General features: G+C 52.8%; 1 protein-coding gene across 2 annotated transcripts in view; it reads left to right on the top strand.

Moving 5' to 3' along the window:
• Window positions 1-14,752, top strand: part of LOC116956785 (2-acylglycerol O-acyltransferase 2-A-like) — a 45,148-nt gene extending 30,396 nt beyond the window's left edge. For both annotated transcript variants that reach the window (XM_032978610.2, XM_076054685.1), the window contains exons 6-7: window positions 6,645-6,844; window positions 8,125-14,752. In XM_032978610.2, the coding sequence (XP_032834501.1) occupies window positions 6,645-6,844; window positions 8,125-8,279 (355 nt within the window). In that variant the 3' untranslated portion in view covers window positions 8,280-14,752. The remainder of the gene's footprint in view (window positions 1-6,644; window positions 6,845-8,124) is intronic.
• The last annotated feature ends 360 nt before the right edge of the window (window positions 14,753-15,112 follow it).

Below are 15,112 nucleotides of genomic sequence, written 5' to 3' on the forward strand. Positions count from 1 at the left end.
AGATTGCTTTAATCTCCACGCCTCATGGATAATCTCCATAGTTATTATCAACCTTGTTATCAACCTCCACCCGGAAGGAGCGGTCCACCCTCCAACAGGTTCAGGAGTGGTCACGGCCAATGCCTCGTCAACCCCCAGCGACGGAGGCATGAGAGCGAAGCCACCCTATGTGCCCGTGGGGTGGAGCACACCGTGCACCACAGCCGACAAGTCTCGCCAATCCACGAACTCGGAGAGGAGGCCTCTACTCGCCCTCAACAGGGCAGGACCGCTTGGCCTACGGACTTTAAATCATCAACCTCACCGCCGAACGTTGTCAGCTTAACACTTGCTAGTAGTTGTAGGCCATTCGCGACCAATGTTGTCCATAACAGAGGCTTTTTTTGGGTGAAATCGCGTAAACATTTAAAACTGCGTCGTGAAACCCGCCACCGCCCGACGCAGCCAACTGTTGCCACGGCTTGTTTACGTGCCACAATGCTCACTGTGTCGGGCAGTGGCGGGTTTGACGGGGCCTAACCCAACAAAAACAAACCTCTAATCATCGCCACTTGTCCACGTGCACAATAAACCGGGGGCAAGTTTGCACAAACGAAGCCTTGGCCGTTGTTGTCTCGAGCGCCCCCCCCCGGCGGTCCTGTCAGGGTCATCGGATTCGGTGGGCCAAGGGGTCAGGTCTTGGTGAAGTCGAGCAGCAGCAGCAGCAGCAGGGCTTGGTAAGGAGCTGCACGTTGGACTATGCAAAGCTGTTTTCTTACCCCCCCCCACTCCCCGCCCGAGGAGCTACAGGGCAACGACCAAACGCAAGAAGCCACAAGTCAGGGTCAACGTTAACCACAGGCAGTCGGAAAGCCGCTCGGTCATCATCACGCCAACATTGGCGCAGCCCTAACAGCTCGGGATGCAAGCGCAGACTCCAGCGCTCCGTCAAGGGAGCGGGGGGGGGGGGGGGGCGGTGTAGCGGTCGGCGCTACTCCACACTACGAACTCGGCGACCCGGGTTCGATTCCCGCTCACGGCCAACAGACGGTGACGATTACCTGAACCGGTCCTGGGCCTCCCCGAGGTCGACTCGGCCTCAAATGAATACCCGGGCGGCTGGGCGTGGTGCTGGCCTTACCCACCCCCTCATGCACAGTTGCGGCCTTCATAGGCGTTCGCTAACAGCACTTGGCCCAACAGTCTGTAAAGGCTGTACGGGGGATCTTTGTCTTTGGGTGCGGCAGTGTGATGGGACATGTAGGGGCCCAGGCGGCCACAAGGAGGTTACCCAAATCAACACGAGATGTAAACAATTGGCAAAAATGTTGAGAAACATTCTTCAACGACAACAACAAAATATTCATGAAAAATGGGCTGCGGTCTGGCCTGGACCAAGCCCCATTGAGTCGTCTGGCTATCATCGTAATCAATAGAGCAGCATCAAGTTACGCGATCCACCAACCCCCTTTAAGGAAATCCTAGACCGACGGGGCTGGCATGAAAGCAAGATGCACGACAACTTAATTGTGAGTTGTTACTTTTAAATCTTTGTACAAGGACTCCTCTACTTACGAACATTAGATTTACGAACTTTCAGAGATACGAATAAACCTGTTCGTATGTCCAGTTGCCTGTTCGGACCCAAGAGTCGTAAGGTCAGCTGCCGTGCAATAGATGGCGGTGGTGGCATCTACATCTGCAGAACGTGAAGAACCAGTGGCATCTACATCTGCAGAACGTGAAGCACCAGTGGCATCTACATCTGCAGAACGTGAAGAACCAGTGGCATCTACATCTGCAGAACGTGAAGAACCAGTGGCATCTACATCTGCAGAACGTGAAGAACCAGTGGCATCTACATCTGCAGAACGTGAAGAACCAGTGGCATCTACATCTACAGTACGTGAAGAACCAGTTGCATCTACATCTACAGAATGTGAAGAACCAGTGGCATCTACATCTGTAGAACGTGAAGAACCAGTGGCATCTACATCTGCAGAACGTGAAGAACCAGTGGCATCTACATCTGTAGAACGTGAAAAACCAGTGGCATCTACATCTGCAGAACACGAAGAACCAGTGGCATCAGCAGAACGTGAAGAACCAGTGGCATCTACAGTACATCTGCAGAACATGAAGAACCAGTGGCATATACATCTACAGAACATGAAGAACCAGTGGCATCTACATCTACAGAACGTGAAGAACCAGTGGCATCTACATCTGCAGAACGTGAAGAACCAGTGTCATCTACATCTGCAGAACGTGAAGAACCAGTGGCATCTACATCTGCAGAACGTGAAGAACCAGTGGCATCTACATCTGCAGAAAGTGAAGAACCAGTGGCATCTACATCTGCAGAACGTGAAGAACCAGTGGTATCTACATCTGCAGAACGTGAAGAACCAGTGGCATCTACATCTGAAGAACGTGAAGAACCAGTGGCGTCTACATCTGCAGAACGTGAAGAACCAGTGGCATCTACATCTACAGTACGTGAAGAATCGGTGGCATCTACATCTGCAGAACGTGAAGAACCAGTGGCATATACATCTACAGAACGTGAAGAACCAGTGGCATCTACATCTGCAGAACGTGAAGAACCAGTGGCATCTACATCTGCAGAGCGTGAAGAACCAGTGGCATCTACATCTACAGAGCGTGAAGAACCAGCGGCATCTACGTCTGCACAACGTGAAGAACCAGTGGCATCTACATCTGTAGAACGTGAAGAACCAGTGGCATCTACAGTACATCTGCAGAACGTGAAGAACCAGTGGCATCTACATCTACAGAGCGTGAAGAACCAGTGGCATCTACATCTGAAGAACGTGAAGAACCAGTGGCATCTACATCTGCAGAGCGTGAAGAACCAGTGGCATCTACATCTACAGAACGTGAAGAACCAGTGGCATCTACATCTACAGGCTATTAAACAACTTTTAAAGCCATTCCCCGTGTTCAGTGTGCACGTCGTACAACATGTTTATGAACAAATCGACTTACGAACAGGAGTCCCTGTATTAATGAGACTGTCTTCCTCTAAACCCCAATGCACGGTGCAACTAAACTATTCTCTACGTAGCTATAGCCTGCGTGTTATCGCCTATACGGGGTCAAAAACAAAACATTCGTCGCAGCTAATTCCGTCAAAGTGAGTCAGAAGGAAGAAGGGGGGCCCACAGTCGCATATTGAATAGCCCCCCCCCCCCCAATCGTAATAGCCTATCATCCCCCCGCTCCTTCCCACACTCTCCTCCAGTCTCGGTATCTCCAGCCAGTGCCGGGTGAAGCTCCTCGTGCGGGGCCACGAGTTTATGTTACAAAGGGGCCCTAAAAAAAATGTTTTAAAGCGCATCAATATTGAAACACACATTTTTTTTTTACTCGCGTAGCAAAGTAATTGAATTTTGTCATTTGCTCTACAGCCAGATGATACAACAAATCGCTAACCTTAAACACCCAGTTCGTTCATAAAAGTTGAAGGCAGTATAGTACTATAGTAATAGAGCAAGTGCAGAATCGCTGAACCGGAATTGATAGCGTCAAATAATTGAGCGCGGGGCCCTTGAAAGTGCGGGGCCCGCAGCTGCAATTTGTCGCTACTTTTGCTACTCGGATAATCCGGCACCGTCTCCAGCACCGCTGCTCTCCTGGCTCCAGCCTTGGCTCTCTCTTCACGCGCTCCCTCTGGCTTTCTTTCAACCCCTCCAGCTCCCCTCCCTCCCTCGTCGCTGACCCCCAGGGCGGTCCGTCCCAGGACTCTCCGCCTCTTCCCCCCTCTGCGTCTCACCTCCGGAAGCTGCCATCATTCTAGATCTGAAGTTTTCGTGACTGCAGGGATCCATACCCTGTGGTTCTTTCGGTAAAGTCATCACGGAGTGGGTATGAAAGATTAAATAAATAAATTAAGCCACGACGTTTCGATTGCAACACGAGCAATCGTCATCAGGTGTGAAAACTACAGCAAGAGCATTTGTTTAGCTGACGCTGAAATTATTGTGTTGCAACGAAACATCGTGATTTAATTTATTTTCTGTGTTATGCCCACGTGACTTTGCCGAAAGGCTCAAAAGAAATGAAGCCGTCCCTTGGTGTGGACCAATCGGTTTCAAGGACAATGCCACAAATATTATCATAGTGTGTTTTTTGTTTGCATTTTGACTGCAGGTATTGTGGTTAATGCGGTAAACATGAATCCTCGTTAAAAGGTTTTCAGTTTTGTTGCCAGAAAAAAGGGGAAAAACCACCCTATTATTACATTTTGGTACTGGCAAAGGAGGTCTAATGATGTAGATGCTCACCCCGAGCCCTCATTACTTTGATAGTGGCATTGTCTTTGAGCTGTGTGATGCCTTTTGGCGTCATCTGGTCGAGCACCAATTGGGTCGAGGCTCAAAAGAAAGCCGTCCCTTGGTGTGGACCAATCAGTTTCAAGGACAATGCATTTATTATCATAGTATTATTTTTTGTTTGCATTTTGACTGCAGGTATTGTGGTTAATGCGGTAAACATGAATCCTCGTTAAAAGGTTTTCAGTTTTGTTGCCATGAAAAAGGGGGAAAACCCCTGTTCTTACAACCAGAGAGTAAAGACGCCATCGCTTTCCACCGCCGCAACTTCCTTAGCCGACAGCACCCAGATTTCTGTCCCTCCTTTTACCCCCCTCACCCCGCCTCCCACATTTCCGACTGCTTCATCGCTCTCCAACCCTGGATGTCATGCCGCTGCCTCTCCACCAACCCTTCCGGAACTGAGATCAGTTTATTCCCCTTCACCTCACTCCCCTACACCCCGTCCTACCACCATGTAACGTCTCCTAGCCACCGGGGCCACGGTGGCTAGGAGACGTTAAGTCCCTCGCCTGGTATGCAGGAGGTCGTGGGCTCGATCCTGACCCTTACGCTTGCCTCTCTCCTCGCGGTCGCTATGCATTTCCATGTGATGATAGGCCACTTCGCTGAGCTATCATTTGTGATAGGTGGCTTCTGACAAAGAGCTCTTACGTAGCTCAGTGGGCCTTACCTGGTAAGATAAAAAAAATAGTTTAATAACCAATCCTACCACCACCTTTAACAAACTCCGATCTTTAACTCAACCACTGCTCTCTTCATAGTAGAGGGTTTTTTTGGGTAAGATCACGTACATATAAATGTTCTGTCCTTAACCCGCCACCAGCCATCGCAGCCAATAAGTAAGGTACGCCAATTTAACAAAACGTGCCAATTAGTAACGAGTTTAGCACTAACTGTTTGTGTGTTGGAGAGTTAAAAACCACTACATTTACGATCCGGGTACGACTTTGGTGAACGACGCAATGATACTTGCGCAATCCAACCCAACAAAAAAAACCTTCCATTACGAATGATATTGTTTGGCGGAAAGCCTACGTGTCACGCTACCATCTCGCGCACAATTTTATAGTCTTCCGTAAAAGTGCCTTGCAAATCTTAAGGCGCCGTATAAATGTACGCAAGTGTAAGATAAGACGGAGTTTCGATTAAAAAGTTTTCGTGACTGCAAGGATTCATCTTCTTTGGTTCTTTCGGTAAAGTCACCACGTAGAATGAGAATAAAATAATAAAATAATAAAATAAAACTATGAAATTCTCACGACGTTTCGGCCACAACACCAGTAGCCGTCCTCAGGTGAAGAAACAGGACTGTCCAGAAGGACAGCGCTTGAGTTGTCTTCTGGACAGTCCTGTTTCTTCAACCTGAGGACGGCTACTGGTGTTGTGGCCGAAACGTCGTGAGAATTTCATTGTTTTATTTTATTATTTTATTCTCATTCTACGTGGTGACTTTACCGAAAGAACCAAAGAAGATGAGACGGAGTCTTGGATACGGAGGCCAGAGATGGGTGTCCTGGGAGGAGACTCACGAGGCCTCGATGCGGTGGTACTGGGCAGGGTGCAGAGGTCACGGAAAGTTGCAAAGCTGCGGTGCAACTGGGCCGAAAGGTTTCCAGGTGACCTGCTGTCACTGGCACTGTACCGGCATCTACCGTAACCGCGGCACTGTATTGAGGTCTGCATTCATGGACGCTGTAACGTTGCAACACCGCGACTGTAACACAGTACCGGGATCCACCGTCACTGCAACACTGCGCTGAGATATGTCTGCGATACGAACATTGACACAATGTACCGAGATCCACCACCACTGTAACACAGTACCGGGATCCACCACCACCGCAACACTGTACAGAGATCTACTGTCACCGCAACACTGTACGGAGATCTACTGTCACCGCAACACTGTACAGAGATCTACTGTCACCGCAACACTGTACAGAGATCTACTATCACCGCAACACTGTACAGAGATCTACTGGGGCACTACAGGCGGCGCATCTGCCAGTCATCTCAGTTGGTGGGCCCAAGGCACCTGCTGGGTCCGTCCCCGTGCCCGCCACCTGCACCTGGCCTGGCACAGCAGTCAAAAAACCATGGCACCCGCTGGGCCTCCGCCGCGGCCTCCCGCCTGCAAGCGAGCCTTCGACACTGAACGTGCCGCCGCCGCCACTTGGTGGTGATCGGCGGTTCCAGTGGCCGTTGCCGTCGTCAGCGCGGCTGTCATCGCTGTTGTTGACACGGGCCCTGGCACCGTCGGCCGGCTGCCGTTCCCCCCCTCTCCTTCTCCATCGGCCTGACCCGCAGGGCCCAGCTGGTGCCGGTGTTCTCGTTTGGCGAGAACGAGCTCTTCCAGCAGGTGGGCAACCCGCGTGGCTCGTGGCTGCGCGCCGCCCAGGAGCGTCTGCAGGGCCTCATGGGGGTGGCGCTGCCGCTCTTCCACGCCCGCGGAGTCTTCCAGTACAGCTTTGGCCTGCTGCCCTACCGCACCGCCATCCACACCGTGGGTGGGTGTCACACTACAACACCGTGGGTGTCACACTACCACACTGTGGGTGGGTGTCACACGACCACACTGTGGGTGTCACACTACAACACCGTGGGTGGGTGTCACACTACCACACTGTGGGTGGGTGTCACACTACCACACTGTGGGTGTCACACTACCACACCGTGGGTGTCACACTACCACACCGTGGGTGTCACACTACCACACCGTGGGTGGGTGTCACACTACCACACTGTGGGTGGTTGTCACACTACCACACTGTGGGTGGGTGTCACACTACAACACCGTGGGTGGGTGTCACACTACCACACTGTGGGTGGGTGTCACACTACCACACTGTGGGTGGGTGTCACACTACCACACCGTGGGTGGGTGTCATACTACCACACTGTGGGTGGGTGTCACACTACCACACTGTGGGTGTCACACTACCACACTGTGGGTGTCACACTACCACACTGTGGGTGGGTGTCACACTACCACACTGTGGGTGGGTGTCACACTACCACACTGTGGGTGTCACACTACCACACTGTGGGTGTCACACTACCACACTGTGGGTGTCACACTACCACACTGTGGGTGTCACACTACAACACCGTGGGTGGGTGTCACACTACCACACTGTGGGTGGGTGTCACACTACCACACTGTGGGTGGGTGTCACACTACCACACTGTGGGTGGGTGTCACACTACCACACTGTGGGTGGGTGTCACACTACCACACTGTGGGTGTCACACTACCACACTGTGGGTGTCACACTACCACACTGTGGGTGTCACACTACCACACTGTGGGTGTCACACTACCACACTGTGGGTGTCACACTACAACACCGTGGGTGGGTGTCACACTACCACACTGTGGGTGGGTGTCACACTACCACACTGTGGGTGGGTGTCACACTACCACACCGTGGGTGGGTGTCACACTACCACACTGTGGGTGGGTGTCACACTACGACACTGTCGGTGGGTGTCACACTAGCACGCCGTACCGTCATCCACACTACACTACAGTGTGATGCTGGCCATCTTCCCCCTCGTGTGCCACAGTAGGTGCTCCTCGCTAACAGCACTTGCCCCAACAGTCTGCTGAGGCTACACGGGGGACCTTTGTCTGTGTCTACCTTCAAAGGTGCTCCTCGCTAACAGCACTTGCCCCAACAATCTGCTGAGGCTACGCGGGGGACCTTTGTCTCTGTAGGTGCTGCTCGCTAACAGCACTTGCCCCAACAGTCTGTTGAGGCTACACGGGGGATCTTTGTCTCTGTAGTGGGGGAGCCGATCGCAGTGGAGCTGACCCCGAGTCCTAGTGCTGACGACATCACGCGGCTCCACGAGCACTACCTGGAGCGGCTCACGGCGCTGTTCGAGAAGCACAAAGAGACGTACGGCGTGCCAGCTGACAAGCAGCTCACATTCTACTGAGCGTGGATACTCACACACACATACACTCACTAACACATACACTCATACAGTCACACAGTCACTCGCTCACTCACACACTCACTCACACACTCACACACTAACACATACACTCACACACTCACTCACACACACAGTCACACACTCACTAACACATACACTCATACAGTCACACAGTCACTCACTCACACACTCACTCACTCACACACACACTCACTCACACACTAACACATACACTCACTCACACACTCACTCACTCACACAGTCACTCACACACTCACACACTCATACAGTCACACACACTAACACATACACTCATACAGTCACTCACTCACTAACACATACACTCACTAACACATACACTCATACAGTCACACAGTCACTCACTCACACACTCACTCACACACACACTCACTCACACACTCACACACTAACACATACACTCACTCACACACTCACACACTCATACAGTCACACACACTAACACATACACTCATACAGTCACTCACTCACTAACACATACACTCACTAACACATACACTCATACACTCATACAGTCACACTCACTAACACATACACTCATACAGTCACACAGTCACTCACTCACACACTCACTCACACACACAGTCACACAGTCACTAACACATACACTCATACAGTCACACAGTCACTCACTCACACACTCACTCACACACACACTCACACACTAACACATACACTCACTCACTCACACAGTCACTCACACACTCATACACTCATACAGTCACACACACTAACACATACACTCATACAGTCACTCACTCACTAACACATACACTCACTAACACATACACTCATACACTCATACAGTCACACACACTAACACATACACTCATACAGTCACTCACTCACTCATACACTCACTCACACACACAGTCACACAGTCACTAACACATACACTCATACAGTCACACAGTCACTCACTCACACACTCACTCACACACACAGTCACACAGTCACTAACACATACACTCATACAGTCACTCACTCACTCATACACTCACTCACACACTAACACATACACTCACACAGTCACTCACTCACTCATACACTCACTCACACACTAACACATACACTCACACAGTCACTCACTCACTCACACAGTCACTCACCCACACACACAGTCACTCACCCACTCACACAGTCACTTACCCACACACACAGTCACTCACCCACTCACACAGTCACTCACCCACACACACAGTCACTCACTCACTCACACAGTCACTCACACAGTCACTCACTCACTCACACAGTCACTCACTCACACATACACTCATAGTCACACAGCCACTCACCCACACACACATACACTCATACAGTCACACACTCACTCACACAGTCACTCACTCACACAGCCACTCACTCACACATACAGCCACTCACACACACACATACACTCACTCACTCACACAGTCACTCATACACTCACTCACTCACACAGTCACTCACTCACACAGCCACTCACTCACTCATACACTCACTCACTCACACAGTCACTCACACAGTCACTCACTCACACAGTCATTCACTCACACACTCACTCACACAGTCACTCACTCACACAGTCACTCACTCACACAGTCACTCACTCACACAGCCACTCACTAACACATACACTCACTCACACAGTCACTCACACATACAGTCACTCACTCACATAGCCACTCACTCACTCACTCACCCACTCACTCACACATACACTCACTCACTCACCCACTCACTCACTCACCCATTCAGCTGCCCACTCAATCATCCACTCGCCCATTCACCCTCTCACATGCTCGCTTACCCACTCACTCACGCACTCACTCACTCACCCATTCAGCTGCCCACTCAATCATCCACTCGCCCATTCACCCTCTCACATGCTCGCTTACCCACTCACTCACGCACTCACTCACTCACTCACCCATTCAGCTGCCCACTCAATCATCCATTCGCCCATTCACCCTCTCACACGCTCGCTTACCCACTCACTCACCCACTCACTCACTCACCCATTCAGCTGCCCACTCAATCATCCACTCGCCCATTCACCCTCTCACACGCTCGCTTACCCACCCACCCACTCACTCACCCACTCACCCACTCACTCACCCATTCAGCTGCTCACTCAATCATCCACTCGCCCATTCACCCTCTCACACGCTCGCTTACCCACCCACTCACTCACCCACTCACCCACTCACTCACCCATTCAGCTGCCCACTCAATCATCCACTCGCCCATTCACTCTCTCACACGCTCGCTTACCCACTCACTCACGCACTCACTCACTCACTCACCCATTCAGCTGCCCACTCAATCATCCATTCGCCCATTCACCCTCTCACACGCTCGCTTACCCACTCACTCACCCACTCACTCACTCACCCATTCAGCTGCCCACTCAATCATCCACTCGCCCATTCACCCTCTCACGCTCGCTTACCCACCCACTCACTCACCCACTCACCCACTCACTCACCCATTCAGCTGCCCACTCAATCATCCACTCGCCCATTCACCCTCTCACACGCTCGCTTACCCACTCACTCACCCACTCACTCACCCACTCACTCACCCATTCAGCTGCCCACTCAATCATCCACTCGCCCATTCACCCTCTCACACGCTCGCTTACCCACCCACTCACTCACCCACTCACCCACTCACTCACCCATTCAGCTGCCCACTCAATCATCCACTCGCCCATTCACCCTCTCACACGCTCGCTTACCCACCCACTCACTCACCCACTCACCCACTCACTCACCCATTCAGCTGCCCACTCAATCATCCACTCGCCCATTCACCCTCTCACACGCTCGCTTACCCACTCACTCACCCACTCACTCACTCACCCATTCAGCTGCCCTCTCAATCATCCACTCGCCCATTCACCCTCTCACACGCTCGCTTACCCACTCACGCAGACAAGGGGGGCGTGGTCCATTGCTGTATGGGGCGTGGTCACGCATTATGGCCACGCCCTCACTCATCCTCTTGCCGCTCAACTCCTCGCTCAGAAATGGTCAAAGCAGTTGCGTGGCAAGATGAGTAAGCGGTGTGTGGTGGTGGTGGTGTGTACCACGTGGTGCCTCAGCTGTCCCTGTGTACCACGTGGTGACTCAGCTGTCCCTGTGTGCCACGTGGTGACTCAGCTGTCCCTGTGTACCACGTGGTGACTCAGCTGTCCCTGTGTGTCACGTGGTGACTCAGCTGTCCCTGTGTACCACGTGGTGACTCAGCTGTCTCTGTGTACCACGTGGTGACTCAGCTGTCGCTCTGTACCACGTGGTGACTCAGCTGTCCCTGTGTGCCACGTGGTGACTCAGCTGTCCCTGTGTGCCACGTGGTGACTCAGCTGTCTCTGTGTACCACGTGGTGACTCAGCTGTCTCTGTGTACCACGTGGTGACTCACCTGTCCCTGTGTACCACGTGGTGACTCAGCTGTCTCTGTGTACCACGTGGTTACTCAGCTGTCCCTGTGTACCACGTGGTGACTCAGCTGTCCCTGTGTACCACGTGGTGACTCAGCTGTCCCTGTGTACCACGTGGTGACTCAGCTGTCCCTGTGTGTCACGTGGTGATGCAGCTGTCCCTGTGTGCCACGTGGTGACGCAGCTGTCCCTGTGTGCCACGTGGTGACTCAGCTGTCCCTGTGTACCACGTGGTGACTCAGCTGTCCCTGTGTGTCACGTGGTGACTCAGCTGTCCCTGTGTACCACGTGGTGACTCAGCTGTCCCTGTGTACCACGTGGTGACTCAGCTGTCCCTGTGTACCACGTGGTGACTCAGCTGTCCCTGTGTGCCACGTGGTGACTCAGCTGTCCCTGTGTACCACGTGGTGACTCAGCTGTCCCTGTGTGTCACGTGGTGACTCAGCTGTCCCTGTGTGCCACGTGGTGACTCAGCTGTCCCTGTGTGCCACGTGGTGACTCAGCTGTCTCTGTGTACCACGTGGTGACTCACCTGTCCCTGTGTACCACGTGGTGACTCAGCTGTCCCTGTGTACCACGTGGTGACTCAGCTGTCCCTGTGTACCACGTGGTGACTCAGCTGTCCCTGTGTGCCACGTGGTGACTCAGCTGTCCCTGTGTACCACGTGGTGACTCAGCTGTCCCTGTGTGTCACGTGGTGACTCAGCTGTCCCTGTGTGCCACGTGGTGACTCAGCTGTCCCTGTGTGCCACGTGGTGACTCAGCTGTCTATGTGTACCACGTGGTGACTCACCTGTCCCTGTGTACCACGTGGTGACTCAGCTGTCCCTGTGTGTCACGTGGTGACTCAGCTGTCCCTGTGTACCACGTGGTGACTCAGCTGTCCCTGTGTACCACGTGGTGACTCAGCTGTCCCTGTGTACCACGTGGTGACTCAGCTGTCCCTGTGTGCCACGTGGTGACTCAGCTGTCCCTGTGTACCACGTGGTGACTCAGCTGTCCCTGTGTGTCACGTGGTGACTCAGCTGTCCCTGTGTGCCACGTGGTGACTCAGCTGTCCCTGTGTGCCACGTGGTGACTCAGCTGTCTCTGTGTACCACGTGGTGACTCAGTTGTCTCTGTGTACCACGTGGTGACTCACCTGTCCCTGTGTACCACGTGGTGACTCAGCTGTCTCTGTGTACCACGTGGTTACTCAGCTGTCCCTGTGTACCACGTGGTGACTCAGCTGTCCCTGTGTACCACGTGGTGACTCAGCTGTCCCTGTGTACCACGTGGTGACTCAGCTGTCCCTGTGTCACGTGGTCATGCAGCTGTCCCTGTGTGCCACGTGGTGACGCAGCTGTCCCTGTGTACCACGTGGTGACTCAGCTGTCCCTGTGTACCACGTGGTGACTCAGCTGTCCCTGTGTGCCACGTGGTGACTCAGCTGTCCCTGTGTACCACGTGGTGACTCAGCTGTCCCTGTGTGTCACGTGGTGACTCAGCTGTCCCTGTGTACCACGTGGTGACTCAGCTGTCCCTGTGTACCACGTGGTGACTCAGCTGTCCCTGTGTACCACGTCGTGACTCAGCTGTCCCTGTGTGCCACGTGGTGACTCAGCTGTCCCTGTGTACCACGTGGTGACTCAGCTGTCCCTGTGTACCACGTGGTGACTCAGCTGTCCCTGTGTGCCACGTGGTGACTCAGCTGTCTCTGTGTACCACGTGGTGACTCAGCTGTCTCTGTGTACCACGTGGTGACTCAGCTGTCTCTGTGTACCACGTGGTGACTCAGCTGTCTCTGTGTACCACGTGGTGACTCACCTGTCCCTGTGTACCACGTGGTGACTCAGCTGTCTCTGTACCACGTGGTGACTCAGCTGTCCCTGTGTACCACGTGGTGACTCAGCTGTCTCTGTGTACCACGTGGTGACTCACCTGTCCCTGTGTACCACGTGGTGACTCAGCTGTCTCTGTGTACCACGTGGTGACTCAGCTGTCTCTGTGTACCACGTGGTGACTCAGCTGTCTCTGTGTACCACGTGGTGACTCATAGAGACCCATAGAAGGCCCACAGAGACCCATACTCACCGAGACCCATACTCAAACTAAACTACAGCCTTTGTCAGAAGTGACCCTGGGCCATCACAAACGATAGCTGCCCAACGACTTGGATCATCATCATCATGCAGTGGAAATGTACAGCAGTAGCCAAATACTCTCAACGCGTGGCGATGTTGATTCTTAACGTGGAGGGGAAAAACCGAAGGACCGGGAGAAAAGTCGATGCGACCACGGGGAGAAAGACGGAGACTCCAAATCTACAGCAGCAGTAGCAGCAGCAGCAGTAGCAGCAGTAGTAGCAGCAGCAGTAGCAGCAGTAACAGCAGCAGCAGTAGTAGCAGCAGCAGTAGTAGCAGCAGTAGTAGTAGCAGCAGTAGTAGTAGCAGCAGTAGTAGCAGTAGTAGTAGCAGCAGTAGCAGCAGTAGCAGCAGTAGTAGCAGTAGAAGCAGTAGTAGTAGCAGCAGTAGTAGCAGTAGCAGCAGCAGTAGCAGCAGCAGTAGTAGCAGCAGTAGCAGCAGCAGTAGCAGCAGTAGCAGCAGCAGCAGTAGCAGCAGTAGCAGCAACAGCAGTAGTAGCAGCAGTAGCAGCAGCAGTAGTAGTAGCAGCAGTAGCAGCAACAGCAGTAGTAGCAGCAGTAGCAGCAGCAGTAATAGTAGCAGCAGTAGCAGTAGCAGCAGTAGGAGCAGTAGCAGCAGTAGCAACAGCAGCAGCAGACGTCGTCAGGGACTGGATTGAACTCTCGACCTCCTGCACACCTGGCGAGGTAGTCAACATCTCCCTGGACTCCGTGGCGCCCCCAGGTGCTGCACGTGTAAATAATTTCTGTATCAGAGATCGGACGGTAGCCCCGTTTGCGATGCGAATTGTGATGAGTTCATTAGGAGCAGTGGGGAGTAGCTTGGATCGAGTTCCTTTGTGAGCCGAAGCTCCGCGTTTTCAATAAAAATATCTCACGATCATCCAAACGGTTGTGTACGGACTGTCTGCCAGCACGCGATGATGCTCGGTCGCGCGCGACTCGGTCGCATGCAACTCCGACGGCGCTGCAATCCTTTCGCAACCCTCCACACTAAAACACACACACACACACTAGAACACACACACACACACTAAAACACACACACACACTAGAACACACACACACTAGAACACACACACACACTAAAACACACACACACGCTAGAACACACACACACACTAGAACACACACTAAAACACACACACACACTAGAACACACACACACACTAGAACACACACACACAAACAACAACAACAACCGCCATTCGCCACTAAGTGGCGGTGACGTCACCACGACGCTTGTGCC

Source organism: Petromyzon marinus, chromosome 67 (assembly GCF_048934315.1).
Source record: "Petromyzon marinus isolate PM22_M1 ecotype Great Lakes invasive population chromosome 67, UKy_Petmar_22M1.pri1.0, whole genome shotgun sequence".
Taxonomy (NCBI): domain Eukaryota; kingdom Metazoa; phylum Chordata; class Hyperoartia; order Petromyzontiformes; family Petromyzontidae; genus Petromyzon; species Petromyzon marinus.